General features: G+C 34.8%; 1 protein-coding gene across 1 annotated transcript; it reads right to left on the bottom strand.

Annotated features, from left to right (window-relative positions):
* Positions 1–5,115: 5,115 nt before the first annotated feature.
* LOC108986600 (uncharacterized membrane protein At1g16860-like) lies at positions 5,116–16,830 on the bottom strand. The gene is made up of 4 exons (XM_018959271.2): positions 16,384–16,830; positions 15,308–15,466; positions 5,890–6,101; positions 5,116–5,788 (listed from the first exon to the last, which is right to left on the bottom strand). The coding sequence occupies exons 1-4, from the start codon at positions 16,744–16,746 to the stop codon at positions 5,560–5,562; spliced, it is 963 nt and encodes a 320-aa protein (XP_018814816.1). The 5' UTR covers positions 16,747–16,830; the 3' UTR covers positions 5,116–5,559.
* Positions 16,831–17,599: the final 769 nt, after the last annotated feature.

Consider the following 17,599-nt stretch of genomic DNA (forward strand, 5'->3'; position numbering starts at 1 on the left):
CAAATATCTGGCCACAAATAAGTGCTTTTCATCATATGTTAGTTACCTATGAAGACTCATGCTTAGAACTATATATATATATATATATATTGAAATTACCCAAGTACTCTGATTATGCACGTTAATGCTAAACAAAAATCTCAAACTTCAGCCCTCAATGTGTTAGTTGAATTGGATAAAGTCACGACAAATTAGTTCTTGATCAACAGATCATGACCAAAGTGGTTTGGACCAATTAATTCTTGAGATAAGACCATATCCATTACAACGTAAATGGTTACAGGAATATTAATTCATTCTGCATTACACCAACACAGATGCGGATGAAGACAATTAAAAACAAAAAGATGGAAAATATTACAGACAGCATACTAATTTAATTACTTTAAAGAGAGAACCCTACTTTGTTTATCTTTGATTAATACTTTAATTAGGAAATGCTAGCTGATCAGATACCTGAGCAAAGGGCCAAAACCTGGATATATATATACATATATATATATATATATATATAATTATTAAACAATGAAACATAATCTGATCTCATATTCTTATTGCCTCTGAAGATTTGATTCTGGAGGCAATACAATTATATAAATATATTTTATTTTTATAAATATTGCATTCTTTCATATTCATGATCACCAAGTTATGCATAAGATCATTTTAGTTTCTTTTTCCATTTTCTTATTCTTCTCATCATGTAATGTTTCCTTTGTCGATATTAACAGTTATTGCAATGATCGGTTGATGCTGAACAACCATGCAAATTCCGGTTCCAAACACAATTAGCATATATAGATGCCGCCTGCACATTCTTCGCAAAATACCATATCCGCACGTACGAATCATGTATATTTTAATATGGTGCAGATAATCTAATAATAATCAATATTTTTATGATTTAATTAGATCATGTTAATCCACGTACGTACATGAGGATGTATATCACAGCAATGATTAGTGAGGATTAGATCAGGAGCTAGTCTTTCATGGCTAGCGCCATTGGAATCATATCTGATCTTTGTTTCAGTAGTACTGCATTCAATAGTTCCATGTTATTCTTTGTTAACCTTCTTTTTTTTTTTTTTTTTTTCTTTTTTGTTATTCTTTGTTTTAGCAGTTTAATTGATGATAAGATCACCCATAATCGATCTCTGACAGTCTGACATGGGAAGGCACAAAGTTTTACATATCATACAATCTTCATCTTAAGTTTTAGAGTAATGCTACATACAATCGTGAAGTGCATAAACGCCGCGCAATTATTTTGAAAATGAGTGAGATTCACTATTAAAAATTAATATTTTTTCATGTGGGGCCCTATTTACTCACTTTTGTCAAATGATTTGCACAACGCTTGTGCACTCCACGGCTGTAAATATCATTTCTCTAAATTTTATTGTCTTTAGTCACAATTGCTAATATGACATAAATTTTAAGTAGTAAACTACTTAAACGACAATCACTTACATTTCATGTTCACGTCAATAAATTTAACTGAAAATGATAAAATCTAAGATGAGAAAATAGTATATATTCAATAGATATCGAGAAAAAGGATCTCCAGTCAATTTTTGAACTATATGGTTCCAAGATTTTATTCCTATATTTATTAGATGCCTTTAATGGCGGCCTGTCTGGGTAGTTCTTGTACGTATTTATATTTTTTCTGTGCAACTAAACCACAAATGGGAAGCTCACTGAATTGATCTCTGAATTTAGTCCATTCTAAGCTGCAATTGGGTTCAGGGAAAAATAAAGTAATAATATCTATCAAAATTGAAAACAAGAAATAGCATCACTACCAATATCATTTACTGGCTATAAGCTTTCATTATATATATATATATATATGACCCTATTAATATGATATGAATCTTTTGACTGCTATTTCACATGCATAACACATGAGTACGTAGCTTTACAAGGGAACAACCGACAAACATGACACACCATATGTTACTGGACTGGTCTTGTTTTTCTCTCGTAAACTACCTGGAAGTTCACCTCAGAATCAAATTATTGCAGTATTAAAACATCAGAAATTGTTGAAGTCTTCTTCTTCCTGCCCAGCAGGAAATTAGCTAGACAGAGTCGTCTTGACTGAGGATAGTTGATCTTTTTAAAAAAAGAAAAGATAAAACAAAGGACTCCTTGATAGAAACAAGGGTAAGTTTGTTGAAACATTTGAGTCTGTCTTCCAAGCAAGCAGGCAGGAAATCTGCAAGTCGTGGGGTCTTTTAGTTTTAGGCTTTTAGCCCAATATTTTTTGAGAATTTCGTAGTTTATAAAAAAATGTTATATATAAATTTATAAATTGATTTGGTTCGATATGCCACGTCAAGTAGTAAAATTCATCTTATTGTAAAGTCAAATAATGTCACGTCAGATTATAAAACTCATCTTATTATAAAATATATTTAACGCCTCACATCGGATCGCATCAATTAGTAAATTTGCTTTTATACGATACTTTTGTAAATATAATAATTAAGGCACGAGGACTGACTGAAATGGGATCAGTTAGTGCACGTTATTTGCACGGCTAGCTTATTTAACCTTGACCACACTATTATAAATTATACTACAAGAATAATGGTGCTCATTTGCCGTGGTCTTTGGGTGAAAGGTGAATTGTTTTGGCTGAGTCAAGGAATGAATGCGTAAGCACCGTGCAATCGCTTTGAAAAAAATAGAGTCTACTATTAAAAAATTAATTTTTTTTCAAGTGAGTCTCGTATTTATTCACTTTCTTCAAAGTGATTGGGCGATGATGCTTGCACACTCACAACTACAACTATTATTTCTCATCAAGAAATATATGTCCGAATTATATATTTGATATCATTATCCAACTTTTATATTATATCTTTATGTATTGTATAATTTGTTATAGCGGAAGTTTTCTATACCTCGTTTTATATTTCTCTTCATGATCGATGATTTGATGTGATATTTCTCCCTAAAAATGGCATCCTTTGTCTTGTGAGAGAAATGCATATCTAAATGCTAGCTCCTAGTTACGTACTACTACTCTTAGAAGCCGCCATGATCGTGATGACTGATCATTTTGTCTCTTTAATTTGATCATTCGATCGTATACAAATTAAATGGTCCATATACAAACATTTTTAAATAGAATTATGTACTGAATTCTTATATATAAAACCTAAAAAATCACTTTCTGAGTTCTTCCAAGTCAACTATACAAGTTCATGTTGGAAGGATATTGAAATGATCTATGCCCTCATCATCATGTACCAGTACTACAAGTTCAACCTTGTACTGCATGGGTTTAACTTTAATCTAAATCGTAGTACTACTTCTACTTGTAAAAAGGAATGGATTTGAGGTTTAATCTACAAAATTTAAATTAATATGAATATATATATATATATATATATATATATATATATAAGATATAATACTTTGAGATAAATATTTCTTAAAAATTATTTTTAAAAAAAAAAAAAAAAAGAAATTATCAATAATAATTAGTTAAAAATTACTACTAAACATGAGAAAATTAGCTGTACAAAGTTGTCTTAGAAAGTGATTGAGCATATAATATAATTTTAATTGAGGTTTGTTAGTACGTTAATGTCCCATTAGTTAATTAGTGCCAGCTGGCAGAGCCATCTTTTACCCCCAATATCTTATAAAGGAGTAGTAGAATTGAAGTTCTATGCCCTAGCTAGGCCTACACAGTACTCATTTCATTAGTTAAATTAATATTTTTATTTTGCTTTCATTTATTGATTTTTTTTTATAATAAATAATAATACATGATCTAAAAGTGGTCCTTTGGCATACTTAAGAGGCAAAGATGACAAATGACCAGAAAAATAAATAAGGACTCAGCATATACCATTGTATATTCTGTATATATGTTACTGTTAAGAACCAATTTTTAGATATAAAAATATTTTTAAAACCTAGAAAATATATATAATTATTGAAAACAAAATAGAAATTCACATCTACTTGCCTAAAATGTTGGTGTGTTTATGCTTATGGAAAACAGCCTAGGTTGCTTATGGTGAATTGATATAGTACGTCAGATCGTAATTTTTATTTTATTTTTATTCTAAAGTAACTTTGACGTAGTGATACCATATCAAATCATGTCAATTAATAAATTTTTTATTTTTGTAATTATTTTCATAAAATTTTTGCTAGTAAAGCCCATTCATGCTCAATAAGAAATAAGCAAATATATTAGCGACCTAAACTGTTACACGAGTATGCTCAATCAAAATACATGGGGATCCAAAACCAAATTGGACCGCAAGTACCAAATCCATGGCAGCTCTAGTCTAGGCCCAACCTAGTATGGTGTAATGAGCTTTACGCGTAGTACGTAAAGTTGGGAAACATCTTCGAAAACATGCTAATTTGCAAGTGATTATTGTAACTAGACACCAAAGTTTTGAATATTGTTTCGGTCATCTTTTCGTTTAAAACATTGAAAGTAAATATTTTGATATTGATATTGTTTCGATATAGTCTATATATTAATAAATTAATTGTATATATATAAATTATATTTCAAAATAACATTAATGTAAGTCTTAAAAAGTTAAAATACATATTTATAAAATTTAATAATTCTTCTAAGTTCTAAGTCCAACTATTAAAAAAATAATCACTCATCTTTATCACGAAAAGGAGAGTAGGAATTTGATTTTCAGTCCTCGAGAAAATGAGATTAAAAAAAAAATAGTCTTCAGATGTGAAAATTGAAGTGAAAATTATAAAAATACATTAAAAATATAAAAATATAAAATTTCAGCCGGCACACTGAAAACAGGCCAGTATTAACCGAAACACACCGAAATGACTGATATTTAACTCAATACAAAATACTTATCCCTCCGTGCCAATTATTGGTCCAACACGATAAATACCAATCGTACCAGCCGGTACAGCACAGTATTCAAAACTTTGCTAAACACGGTGACTTTCTTGACATCCATACTTTAGTACCAACTTAGAAAAGAGAGTCCGCTCATGTACAGAGATTTTTCCTGCGTTGTACCGGATGAGCAAAAGAGAGAAGAGAGAAACATTTTTTTTTTGGAAGGGGTGGGGGATTTATCTGGACATAGAAAATACAGCTATGTAATAAGCATCCATTCTTTATATTCCATATACCATTCTTTGATAAACCATCGTTTCTTGAAGAAACAACTATAGCAGGCGAAGATACATGGCCACTGAAAATTCAGAAGAATTATAATCTAAATTAGGGCCAAATTTCTACAGAATGTTTTACCAGAAATTTAAAATATTACGAGCTCCTAATTATCTCGTATACACTCATCTAATACGTTTATGTTTGGCCTAATCCCTTAGTCAACTATTTCTTGTTAATGAGAAAAAAAGATCCTCTGCACTTCACAAAGATCAGCTTCACAGTTAAGGAGTAGATTCCCTTGGCTTTTTCTTTTCTACCCTAAGAGAGACAATGAGTGCAGCCCTTTAGTAGTTCCTCTGATAGTAGCAGTTGCTCTTTTGAGATAGCCTCTCTACGTATATCACGAGCTCCTAATTATCTTAATTATCAGGCATTACCGGTCTGGTTGGTGCCACTGACTCTTGGTTTGTCACAAGGCTGGCCATTTGAGGCACCTGTAGGATCAACCCATCAATGTCAACTGGGAGAAGAAGCTTTTGGTGGAGACATCCTGAGGAGATGATCTCTGGTGGTTGCATAATCATTAATATATCATTATTTTGATGCAACATTCCAATCACAGTCATACAACTGCCTTCCTGAACGTACCTGCCAAATTTTAAGGGAATTTGCAGCTTATCAGTTCTAAAGAACAATGCCCACAATCAGAAGTAAATTTAAGGTTCCAGTTAAACAAACAAACATGTTACCCCTCTTCAAGACGCAGTAAACGTGCTTCTTCTGAGAGGTTTCTGTCTCTTAACCATTTCTTCAGGTGAGGAGATAAAGTTCTGCATCTTCTGGTAGTATTCACAAGTTTGCTCTCGATGACCAGGGGCATAACTTTACATCCAGAACCGGCTTTCACCAAAGCTCTGACACCAGACTTTCTATCAGTTATGTAAAAGTCAGTGGCAGCCCTCTGTCATGACGGAATACAAAGCCAAAAAATGTTAAAATTGCACAATGGCATCAAACTTTCCAAATAAATAGAGGTGCCAATGATTTTTAAATCCTAAACAACAAATTATAAGGGAGCTAAATCTACATCTAAGACCAATATATAATCATGGAAGCATTAGCAATTAGGAAACTTTGTTCCTGTTCATCCATGCAATCTTCTTCCTCATAATGATGGATAACTGTCTACCTTCCAGAAAATTAACAGTGTTTTGCTTTTCCTAATGCATGCCTTTTGGTTTTCTCAACCCATGCCGTTTTAGCATTGTAACCAATTAATTCATAAGGTTATTGAATTTTAGAAGTGAAAGGCTTGTAAGTTATAACTCTTGATACAGAGTAACATTGACACATGGTATAAAGAACTCTTAGTCCCACTCCCATTCATACAAACATAAAAAGGGTAAGGAAAGAAAAGTTGCAACCAAATTTTGGAAATCAATGTGATTGACGCTCTCTTAAAGGTTCTATATAATGGTTCAAGGTGTATTAACTTAATTACATATATTAAGAATTTTAACTATTCCTATGCATCATGTAGGTTTGCCACTCATTTTATAAATTATGTCCCATAGCTGCTGCTTGAATATTTTGGTGCTGATTGACTTTACTTAAGTTCGGGTTCGATATAGAAGGGAAGTAGGGGAAAAAAAGAGAGAAAAAAACACTTGCTTCATTTGTTCCTAATAGGTCTTGTGTAGATATAGGAAAAGTTGCCTTAATGGGGACAGCTTCCAAATCAGAAATTGAGGACTCTACAGACCCTAAAACCAAGGCCGTCGTGACCTACACATTTAACCTAGGGTGTCGCCTTAATGGGTACAAGACATAGGAAACTTCCAAGAAGCCCTAAGTCTGCCATGTCTACCAGAATTTTTGCTTTGACTGAAAATCCACAATCAAAGCTTCTAGGAATGGACATTGTGCCAAGATTCTACAGGCCAGTAGGGCTGGCTGTCACCCAGATTCTATTCCATATATAATCCTAGCATTGGTGCCAGAAATTCCAACCCTTCTTTTCCACTGCCTGCCACCTCCTCTCAGCCATCTTCCACTAATTTTTCATCAAGAATTCAAGGTAGCAGCCTAGGAAACCCTTTTCTAGGTCTGCCACAGCCCATTGCTGAGAAAAGTCTTGAATTTTCAACACTTGTTCATGAATTTAGCAAAAAAGTGCTGCTGACTTCCCTTTAATGTGTTTGTCAAGATTAGAAGCTTCAAAATTTGAAGCCCTACTTTGCTACACCCTTTTCCTCTTGCTCCCACCACTGCTCGGTGAGTAAATTCAATGTTTTTCTTCACCTTTGAATGAAATAATCTCTGATTCTCTTACAGCAGTGAAATCAGTACACTAACGTTATGTTTTCCATTACTTTAACACCTTAACGGCACCTTCTTTCAAGCCTTAAAGGACTCCTAGAGGCTGCAATTCTTGGTGGAAGTTCTAAAGATGAATTCAATATGAAAGCTAGAAAGTATTCTCCCTAGAAATTCAAGATTTCCTCCTGTATATCACGAGTCTAAATTGTTCCCTATTGCCTCCATCTGACAATAACATACAGCATTTTAAGGCTAGAGAAGGCGAGGAAACAAAAGACTGTCAAAGAAACTCAAGTGGACAGGTTCTGTCACTTGACTTTCTTCATAAATAGATCATATAATATAACATGGTCATTTGGTAAATTGTGCCTTAGCTATGTGGGTGGAATCGATGTAAACACACCATGATGGGAAAAATATAAAAATACTACAGTTTATTAGACTGTGACAGCCCTAAGGTTGATGTTTAGACCTCCCTAAAGGAATGCTTTGAGTTTTGACACCATGAGTTTTACCCCTACTAAGTCATCTTAATGATGACTCCCAATTTTCCATAACCATTGCAACACACTTTGGAGTTACAACGAGGGGAACTACACAATCACATAGCTGATTACACAGCCCACACGTACACACACAGCACAAACAAATACTTCACAATTTTAAGGCAGTAACAGCTTGTTCTTGGGCCAAGACCAGATTTGACTAGGGGTTTTTAGTGACTGGAAAGCCCTGGGGCAAGCTAAAACCAGAAATATTGTGATTACAAAGCCCTGCACACTAGAGTATTAAATCCAGTGAACAGTAGCCTACACATCCTGAAATTCATGCTTTTGACACCCGCTATTTGGCCAAGGGGCTGAATAAGTGGAGTAATTACAGCAGGTTATAGTGTTAAACAGAAATACTAAAGACCATTAAGAGCTCACAACAACTGTAGAAGCTAGGTTTAATTGAGATTAAGTTTAGTCCACCATGTATACCTCCTGTGTACTTAGGCTATGCCTATTTACTTCAATTAATAAAATGTTTGTCTTATCAAAAAAATAAGTTTAGCATTTGCACCTAGTGTATGAGTATCCTTATCAACACAACTGTCTAATGTTTTTCTTGATGAAAAAGAAGATTTTGAGACAAGTAACAATACAAAGCCAAGTACATAGGAAGTATACAAAAACTGAACCTAATTAAAAGTCAGGAACTAGAAAAAGAAACAAGAAAATCATGGACACTAGTTCCATTAAACACAATAGCCAAAGCCCACTGAAATAAGGTATTAAAGAAAAAATGTTTAAATTCACCCACCGAGCATTATCTTCAAAACATCAACCATTCCTCTCAACCCAAATATACTGCACAAGGCATTAAGGGATCATATTCTTTTTTTATATAGGTAAAAGATATTTATATTAATAAGAATAGGAATAGGCATAGCCCAAGTACACATGGGGCATACAAGGGTTTATACCTAGCTAAGAAGAAAAAATAGTAACAAGAAAATAATGAAAATTTAGGCCATTACAATCTACAACACACACTTGCCCATAGGAACAAAGTTTTAATAAAAAACAATCTAGTCTCCTCCAATGTTTGCTCCTTATCTTCAAAAGTCCGATTATTTCGTTCCTTCCATAGGCACCCAAAAATACATATAGGAATCATCTTCCACACTGCTAAGATTTGTGGAATTCTGCCCAAATTCTTCCAACAGGCCAAGAGCTCAACCACCATAGCAAGCATAACCAAGGCTAATTCCATTCTTCTAAAGACATCATCCCATACTGATCTAGCGACCTCACAGTGCAGTAGAAGATGATCCACAGTCTCACCATTCTTTCTGCTCATACAACACCAGTCCACAACAATCACCCAACTTTTTCGTAGGTTGTCCATAGTCAAAATCTTGCCCAAAGAAGCTGTCCAAGCAAAAAAGTTCGCCTATAGGGGCACCTTGTTTCTCCAAATACTTCTCCATGGAAAGTTATTATGTTGCAGATTGTTGAGGATCTCATAAAAGGAGCGAACAGAAAAAACGCCTTTGTTAGCGAGCATCCACCTCAACTTATCAGTTTCCTGAGTGTTCATTCTCATGGCATACAAGGCTCTAAAAAAATTAGCAAAGCTGCCAACTTCTCAATCATGCGTCGCCCTCATAAAATTCACATTCCATCGGATTGAGCCACCGGACATCTCCATGAGATCCACCACTAATGCTTCCTATTCACACGCAATCTTGAAAACTGTAAGGAATGTGTCCTTAAGAGCACGATCTCCACACCATAAATCATGCTAGAATTTTATTCTGGATCCATCACCCATCACAATTCTAGTGTGTCGAGCGAACACCCCCCAACCATACACCCTTTGTACCTCCCTAGTGCTCCACCCTCCATGTTATATCGCCACAACTATTTCCCAAGAAGAGCCCGATTGAATATCCTCAAGTTTCTAATTCCTTATCCCATTTGACTAGGTGGAACTTAAACCCATCCCCCAACCCACTCCAAAGGAAATCACGCTGGATTTTTTCGATACGGATTGCCACACTAGCCGGAATTGGGAACATAGATAAGAAGTGAGTTGGTAAATTGGACAACATACTCTTGATCAAGGTGGTCCTACCACCTTCTGACAAATACAATCTCTTCCAGCCTACCAATCTGCGTTCAATATTTTCTATTACTTCATCCCATATAGATTTAGCCCTGAAAGAGGCCCCCAAAGGAAGTCCAAGGTATTTCATGGGAAGTGAGGAGACCTTGCATCCAAGAATGTTGGCCAGCCACCGGTGGTTTCGAACGTTTCCAACTAGGACCAACTTCAATTTGGATAGATTCACCTTCAATCCAGACACAACTTCAAAACAAAGTAGAAGGCATTTTGGGGTCTTGAAATAATCCTCCCCTACACCTCCCCCAAGCAGTTTGCTAAAACCATGAAAATAATCTTATATACCTCATTCACAAGACTAATAGGCCGAAACTCTTTGACATTCACAGCCCGTACCTTATTGGGAATTAGCGCAATAAAAGTGGCATTGAGACTTTTCTCAAACTTACCCAATAAGAAAAATTCCTGAAAAGCCTTCATCAAATCATCCTTCACTACCTCCCAACAGGCTAGAAGATCCCATAGAGAAACCATCCAGGCTACGTGCTTTATCTTTGACCATCTTTCTCACCACTTTATAAACCTCAGTCTCATTGAAAGGCCTCTCCAACCAGGCAACACTTTGCTGCTCAATGGTCTCAAATGCTAATCCATCTAGTTTTGGCCGCCACACTACTTGCTCGGTACATAATTGTTCAAAAAAACCAGCAACATGCTTCGGAATCACTAGAAGTTTCATTGGCACAACAGCATCAATATTTAACATCTCAATGTTGTTAGTACTATGTGAATTGGCCACTCTATGGAAAAACTTTGTGCTTCTATCTCTTTGTTTTAACCACAATGCTCGAGATTTTTTACACCATGAAATCTCCTCCAATAAGATAACTCTCTCAAGTTCTGGAACTAATTCTATCTTCTGAGAGAGTGCCTCCGTTGATAGTGCCCGACCCTCCTCTACCCTCTCTATCTCCTGTAGTTCCTCCATTAGAGACTTCTTTTGATAACCTACATCTCCAAAAACTTGTGCATTTCATATCTTTAGGTTTCTTTTTAAAGCTTCCAGCTTACCTGCAAAAACAAAACTTGGAGTGTCATATAGTAGATAGGAGGATCACTATTGTCTGACCCTTTCCACAAAGCCCTAACTTTTCAGCCACTTATTCTCGAATTTGAAATACCTACGCCCTCCACGAATACCTTCACAATCTAACAAGACTGGAAAATGATCTGGACAGAGGCAAGTTTGTCTTTTCTGACATTACTCCGGATAATGGGCTTCCCAATCCGAGGAAACTAGAAATCTATCCAATCAAGACCACGTTTGATTATTTGACCACGTGTATGTTCCACCAATAAGGGGAATGTCCACCAAACCCAACTCAAATATAAAATCCGAGAACTCCTTCGTTGTAGACCGAAGCCTACTCTCCCCTGATCTCTCACTTGGGAACCTAATAACATTAAAATCACCCCATATGCACCAAGGCATGTCCCACCAGCTTTGTAACCCAGCAATCTCCTCCCATAGACTTCTTTGGCTGTTTAGATTCGGCCCATACACTCCGGCAAAGGCCCACATAAAATCATCTTCCACATTTTTAAGAGAACATTCCACTGTATACTCCCCAATGTAATCCTCTATTTTATTCACAACCCTTCAATCCCACATAACTAATATTCCACCTAAGGCCCTAAGAGATGTGAGATACACCCAGTCAACATATGAACAATTCCACAAGCTACAAACAGTGCTTCTTGAAATAATTTCCGTCTTAGTTTCCTGCAAGCAAATGATATCCATCCTCCACTCCCGAAGCAAATTTTTAATCCGAAGTCACTTATTTTCCTCATTAAGCCCTCTGACATTCCAAGATACAATTTTCGGCTTCATAAAGAAATTTTCAGCCAGAATTTTCCTTTGCTTGAGCTGCCATCATAATTAATAGACCATGTCAGTCTATTTAGCTCCCTCTGTTTTTTGGAGCCTGACTTCTTAGCTCCCTCTGTTTTCTAACATGGTCTATTCCAAACAGTAGCAATTTGCGCATTATCCCTTAAACCTCTCCGGCAAGCAAAAAGATCCACCACCCACCTAGGCATCACCCAAGTCATTCCACTCCTATTGAACGCTTCATACCATAACAGCCTAGTCACTTCACAATGTAATAATAAATGATCCACCAATTCACCAGATTTCTTGCATAAGAAACATCAATCCAAAACAATTAATCCACACTTCCTAAGATTATCCAATGTCAGAATCCTCCCTAAAGAAGTAGACCAGCCAAAGAACGCAACCTTTGAAGGCACCTTACTCTTCCAAATACTTTTCCAAGGAAAAGAGTGAACCCCATTAGGCCTAGACAGCATCACAACTGTCTAATGTGATCATCCACGAACAAAAAAAGTTATTTTCTTTGAAAGTGTTAAAGAAAGGAAACCAAATCTTATTTTATTTAGGAAAGCATGTATAAAACAGGATTAATCAACCTTAGCATGAGTAAAAAGAGTTTGATAGTAATGGTGTAACGGTCACAAAGGAAAGCCAAGCCACATTTGGGCTCATACACAAATATGACTAGTCATTGTTACAATTGGAGTCCATTAAAATAATAATAATGGGTAGGACTTCCCTCTCAAGCAATGTGGCATCTAATTCACCACATTCCTATACTCAAACCAGGGATTGCAAATGTTTTCCCTAAGTTGCAAAGGAAGTTTTGATATTGAGCCGTCGAGCGAGTTAAGAAACAAAGCAGTATGGTTGTGCCTTTAACAATTATTGCAAAAATGTTACATTTTGAAAAGAGTTCTTCAAGTAATGTGGTGTGATCTTAACCTTTCATGGAAGCGCTTTTTTATGCACCTTCTCATATGTCATGAAAATCAAGTTTGCAAATGATCTAATGCGTTGCATGTGTTATTTGAAAGTAATAAACATATTCATGTTATGATAATTATGCTAATGCTTTTCATGTGAACGTTATGTGGGTCATGATGATTATTCTTATGCCATGGAAGTTACGATATATAATGATATGAATATTATGAAAAGCTTAAGGTATGCAAATCATCAGAATAAGCAATTATGAATGAATGAATGAATGCCATGTTATGAATGTTTTACCTTGGCCATATGATGATGCTTGGTGCTAATGCAATATTATTGGTTGATGTGCCACACTAAAGGACATTGAGAATGTGTGATCCGCCACATGTTGCACCCCCTATGGCTATAGACTATGGGCTGATACACAACCTTGCACACAAGGGAACATGTGTATTGGCTACTTTGTACGTAAAGATTTAGTGACAAATGCCTTATAATATGTGAGAAAATCTTTCATTGTATTTAAAAATGTTTTTGAAGGTAAAACCTTACTCGGAACCTTTTTACTGCATGATGTACTATCTGCTGAGTATTCAACTCATTTTTGTTTTGATATATTAGATGTCCCAAAGTGACAAACATGAAGATGAGTTATCAGGCCAGAACCAGTAGGACTGTGGACAAATCAAGGTCAAGTGTTGAACATAGTGTTAGGTTTTTGGATTATGATGACATAGTGACATCAAGAATATTGTTTACTTTCAGTTATTGAATTTTTTTCACATTTTGCAGTATTGTTTCATAATAATTAAGTTATGGTTTTTGAGGCATTAAGTTGCCTTAATAGCTTTCCTGTTCCTCTACCTTCACTTGCTGCCTTGCCTTCAACAACTCAAACTAATGTGTATGGATCTCATATGCCAGGCGCTATGTATCTATGTATGTATGTTGATGTGGCATTCACAAGCTGACGGCAATGGGGTGTTACATACAATGATTATGGGTATCCTTTGCTATATGCTGCACAAGAGCAAGGGGAGATCGCTAAACTTCTAAATGGCCGTATACATTATTAAGTGTCTCATCAATATAAAGTAGACACTATCTGAATAATAGAACAATTACCATGACTCAAAAAATTAGTTGAAGTAGACACTATTTGAATTATGTGATCTATAAATTCTTTCTCCTTCTAATGTGTAGTGAATCAAATACGAAATTTTGATATGAAGTTAGATATCTAACGATGGCAGAGCAACATGCATTATTTTAAAAAGTTCTGACAGGGCTTCACACACAAGAGTATGACTCACTGTTACCAATTGCATTTGTAGTTAGAACAGATGCCAAACATTAATTACGGCCTGAGTAAGCTGAGAAAATGTGCAAGAGCATATTAGGGTCACAATCAGAGACTTGAAAAGGCCAAAACCACCAGAGCACCACAGGCTAACGCTCCATGAAGGTGGGGCAGGGAGGACCAATTAAAAAAAAAAAGGCTTTTAAAAGAAAATATATACAATCTAAATAGTTTTCAAAGCCATGAACCTTTATTGCAGTAACTCAATTCATGAAACCCTTCTTATAGAATTTTTTTATAAATCATGTGCTCTTTATACATTGAAGGGAGATAAGTCACACCCATGCATCTATTAGCATCATCACAAATTCTATTTTACGAACATGATATACTATAACAAATTGATGTTCCACAATAATAAAGAAGCAATCCGAGGTAAAAATATGAGCAGAGACCATGTTTTCAAATCGTCCCATACTTCATAATACATGATGCTCGGCAGATGAAAAAAAATATGCACAAACAAGCAGAGCGAATAAGGATTTCAACATAATGCCAAAACTTAGAAGTACTCCCAATTAATTCTAAAAAAAAAAAGGAGCAATAATCAGCTAAAATCATTTCGCGTAGGCAATGCAAATGTTCACTATATCAATTTACTGTTTCAAGTTGAATGTGGAAAAATAAAAGGTGAGAGGAAGTAAAAAGTTTTTTTTGATCGGTAAAGTGAGAGGAAGTAAAAAGTATGGAGGTGTTTTGGTGAGCTTCTGATTATGAAATTTTTGACCACAAGGACAACCGAATTTTTGGAGTCAACAGAGGTTGTCTTGAGATGGTTGACAACATGTTGTTACAATGGAATGCTTCTGCATTAGAAGAAGTTACTTGAAATAAAATATTCAAATTAACCTTAATTTAATGCATAAAATTGGCACAAGGTCTCGAACAGACATGAAAATGATACCAGTTATCAACCTTCATAATGATCAACATCATATTAAATCCAATCAGGGCAGCCAACAGTTTTTTGATAATGAGAATGGAAAATTACATATAAAAAAATGAATACTCAGAACGGCTGAAAGGCTTAGTAGAAGTTATGCACCTCACAATATGATAAACTCCACCGAAAGCATGGTCTCTTGAGATTCACTGGTGGTGTGAAATCAAAACCTCGATACTCATACAAAAGTGTAGATGCGTAGACACATCTGGTAACTTTTTCATAGGAAGATTCCAGAGCGACACTCCCACATGACACAATCTGAAATCATAAGAATTACAAAATAATTGGTCTTCTACCAGGTAGAAGGAGAATATAATCTGCTAATAGAATACATGCACATACTTATAAAAAAAATAGAATACAAGCACAAAACGGACCACATATGAGAATAAAAAGGAAATTATCCAGAAGATAAACAGAGCAGCATTACAATTTTGATCTCATCTCATCTCCAAAATTCTAATCCCAAAATTTGACAAACAGAAGATAAACATGTCAAATTTTGGAAATAGATCTCATCCCAAAACTCTTAACTCATTCCATCTCATCTTATCTCATCTCATATCCTTCCCAAACATAATTCAAATACAAAATTTTCAAACTAATCATTACAATTTTTTCAAACTTTCAAACAAAAAATCAAAAATAATTCAACTTTTTCAAATAACCAAACAAAAATAATACTATAAAACTATATTCTAACAATATTTTAATCTTATAATATTTTTTATTAAACTTTTTCCCTCTCATTTCTCAAAATTCAAAAAATAATCTAATCAAACTATCTCATTACTATTCACAAACTATCTTATTATTATTTACAAAATTTTCATCTCATCTCAAGCCCTAATAGTTTCAATTGACACACAGAGAGAGAGAGCCCGGTAAGAATAACTCAACTTTTTAAGAATACCCATGACTGGTTAGAAGGAAATGCGTTATTTTCCTCTCTATTTTGAACAGGAGATATCCACACTGATGGTTTTTACTTTTCTTTTTGATGAAACGAAACCAAAAGTTACCTTAACACTGCCAATTTCAAATTAAACCTCCTTCCGCCTTATTTTCTCAGCAACCAAACACAAACCAAAACTAGAAAGGTGCCACAAGAAAAATCGTAACGAACCCAGAAAAAGGAAAGAATAAAGATAAAGGAAGAGAGAAATGGTTGATACCCCAGTGATCTTAACGAGCTGTCCCTCACGAGCCACCCTAAGGTCAGACTCAGGAAGAGAGCGAAGAAAGAAAAGGATTGCCCTTTTCGTCTTCCAGTGATGGGTATTCCAGACAATGAAAGCGAGGACGAGAGCCGAGAGCACAAGAAAAAAGGCAAAGAAGAGGGCGTTGTGGACAACAATGAGCATGAAAATGGAGACAAAGAGACCCAGAAGAAAGAGGGGTATGACAATGTAGAGGAATAGAGGAGGAATGGGATTGCAACAATGCTGGTCTCTCGGAGCTACGCTAGAGAGGTCGTTCATCACTATCTCTGTGACTGTGCGGCTTTGCTGCACCCAGTGGGACAAAGTGACAGACATTCAATAGGAGTCTGCAGACAGCATAGTCAAAGGTTTGGGCATTTGTTCAATTTTGTTGGGCAATGGGAGAGTGATATGGGGAATTATGAGACGCTGGTACTTGTAAGTTGTAAAGCACTCGGTTCGGTACGAGTACGACGACGCTCTACTTGCATTTTTCAAGCATTTGAGAACCCACCACGGTGACGACACAGCTACATGTATTTTTTTTTTTTCAAACAAAATACAACACAACTATTTTTCGTGTACGTACAAACATCACGTAATTTTAAAAAGTTGTAAATAATAATAAGAAATATGTAATGAGATGTTTAGAAAATAAGATGAGATGAGAAATATAAGAATAATAATGAAATGATTTGTGAATAATAATAATAAAATAGTTTGAGTATGATGTTTTATAGAGTTTTGAAAAATGAGAGAGAAAAAATTGAATAAAAATATTATACAATTAAAATATTGTTAAAATATAATTTTTTAATATTATATTAGTTTTAAGATTTGAAAAAATTGAATTATGTTTTATATTTTGTTTGAAAGTTTGAAAAAGTTGTAATGATTTGAAAATAATTGTGTTTGAGTAATGTTTGGAAATGAAATGAAATGAAATGAAATGAGATAGATAAAAACATTACCAAACATCTCCCGAGATCTGGTTTGTTTTTACAAGTCATCTTATCTCATCTGATATCATCTTATTTATTCATTACAATTTTTTTAAACTTCCACAAAGATATAAAAACAATTCAACTTTTTCAAATTTCAAAATAAAAATAATATTAAAAAATTACATTCTAACAATATTTTATTTAATTTTCAACTTTTATTTCATATCATCACATCTGTGTAACCA

This window comes from Juglans regia, chromosome 7, assembly GCF_001411555.2.
Source record: "Juglans regia cultivar Chandler chromosome 7, Walnut 2.0, whole genome shotgun sequence".
NCBI classification, from domain to species: domain Eukaryota; kingdom Viridiplantae; phylum Streptophyta; class Magnoliopsida; order Fagales; family Juglandaceae; genus Juglans; species Juglans regia.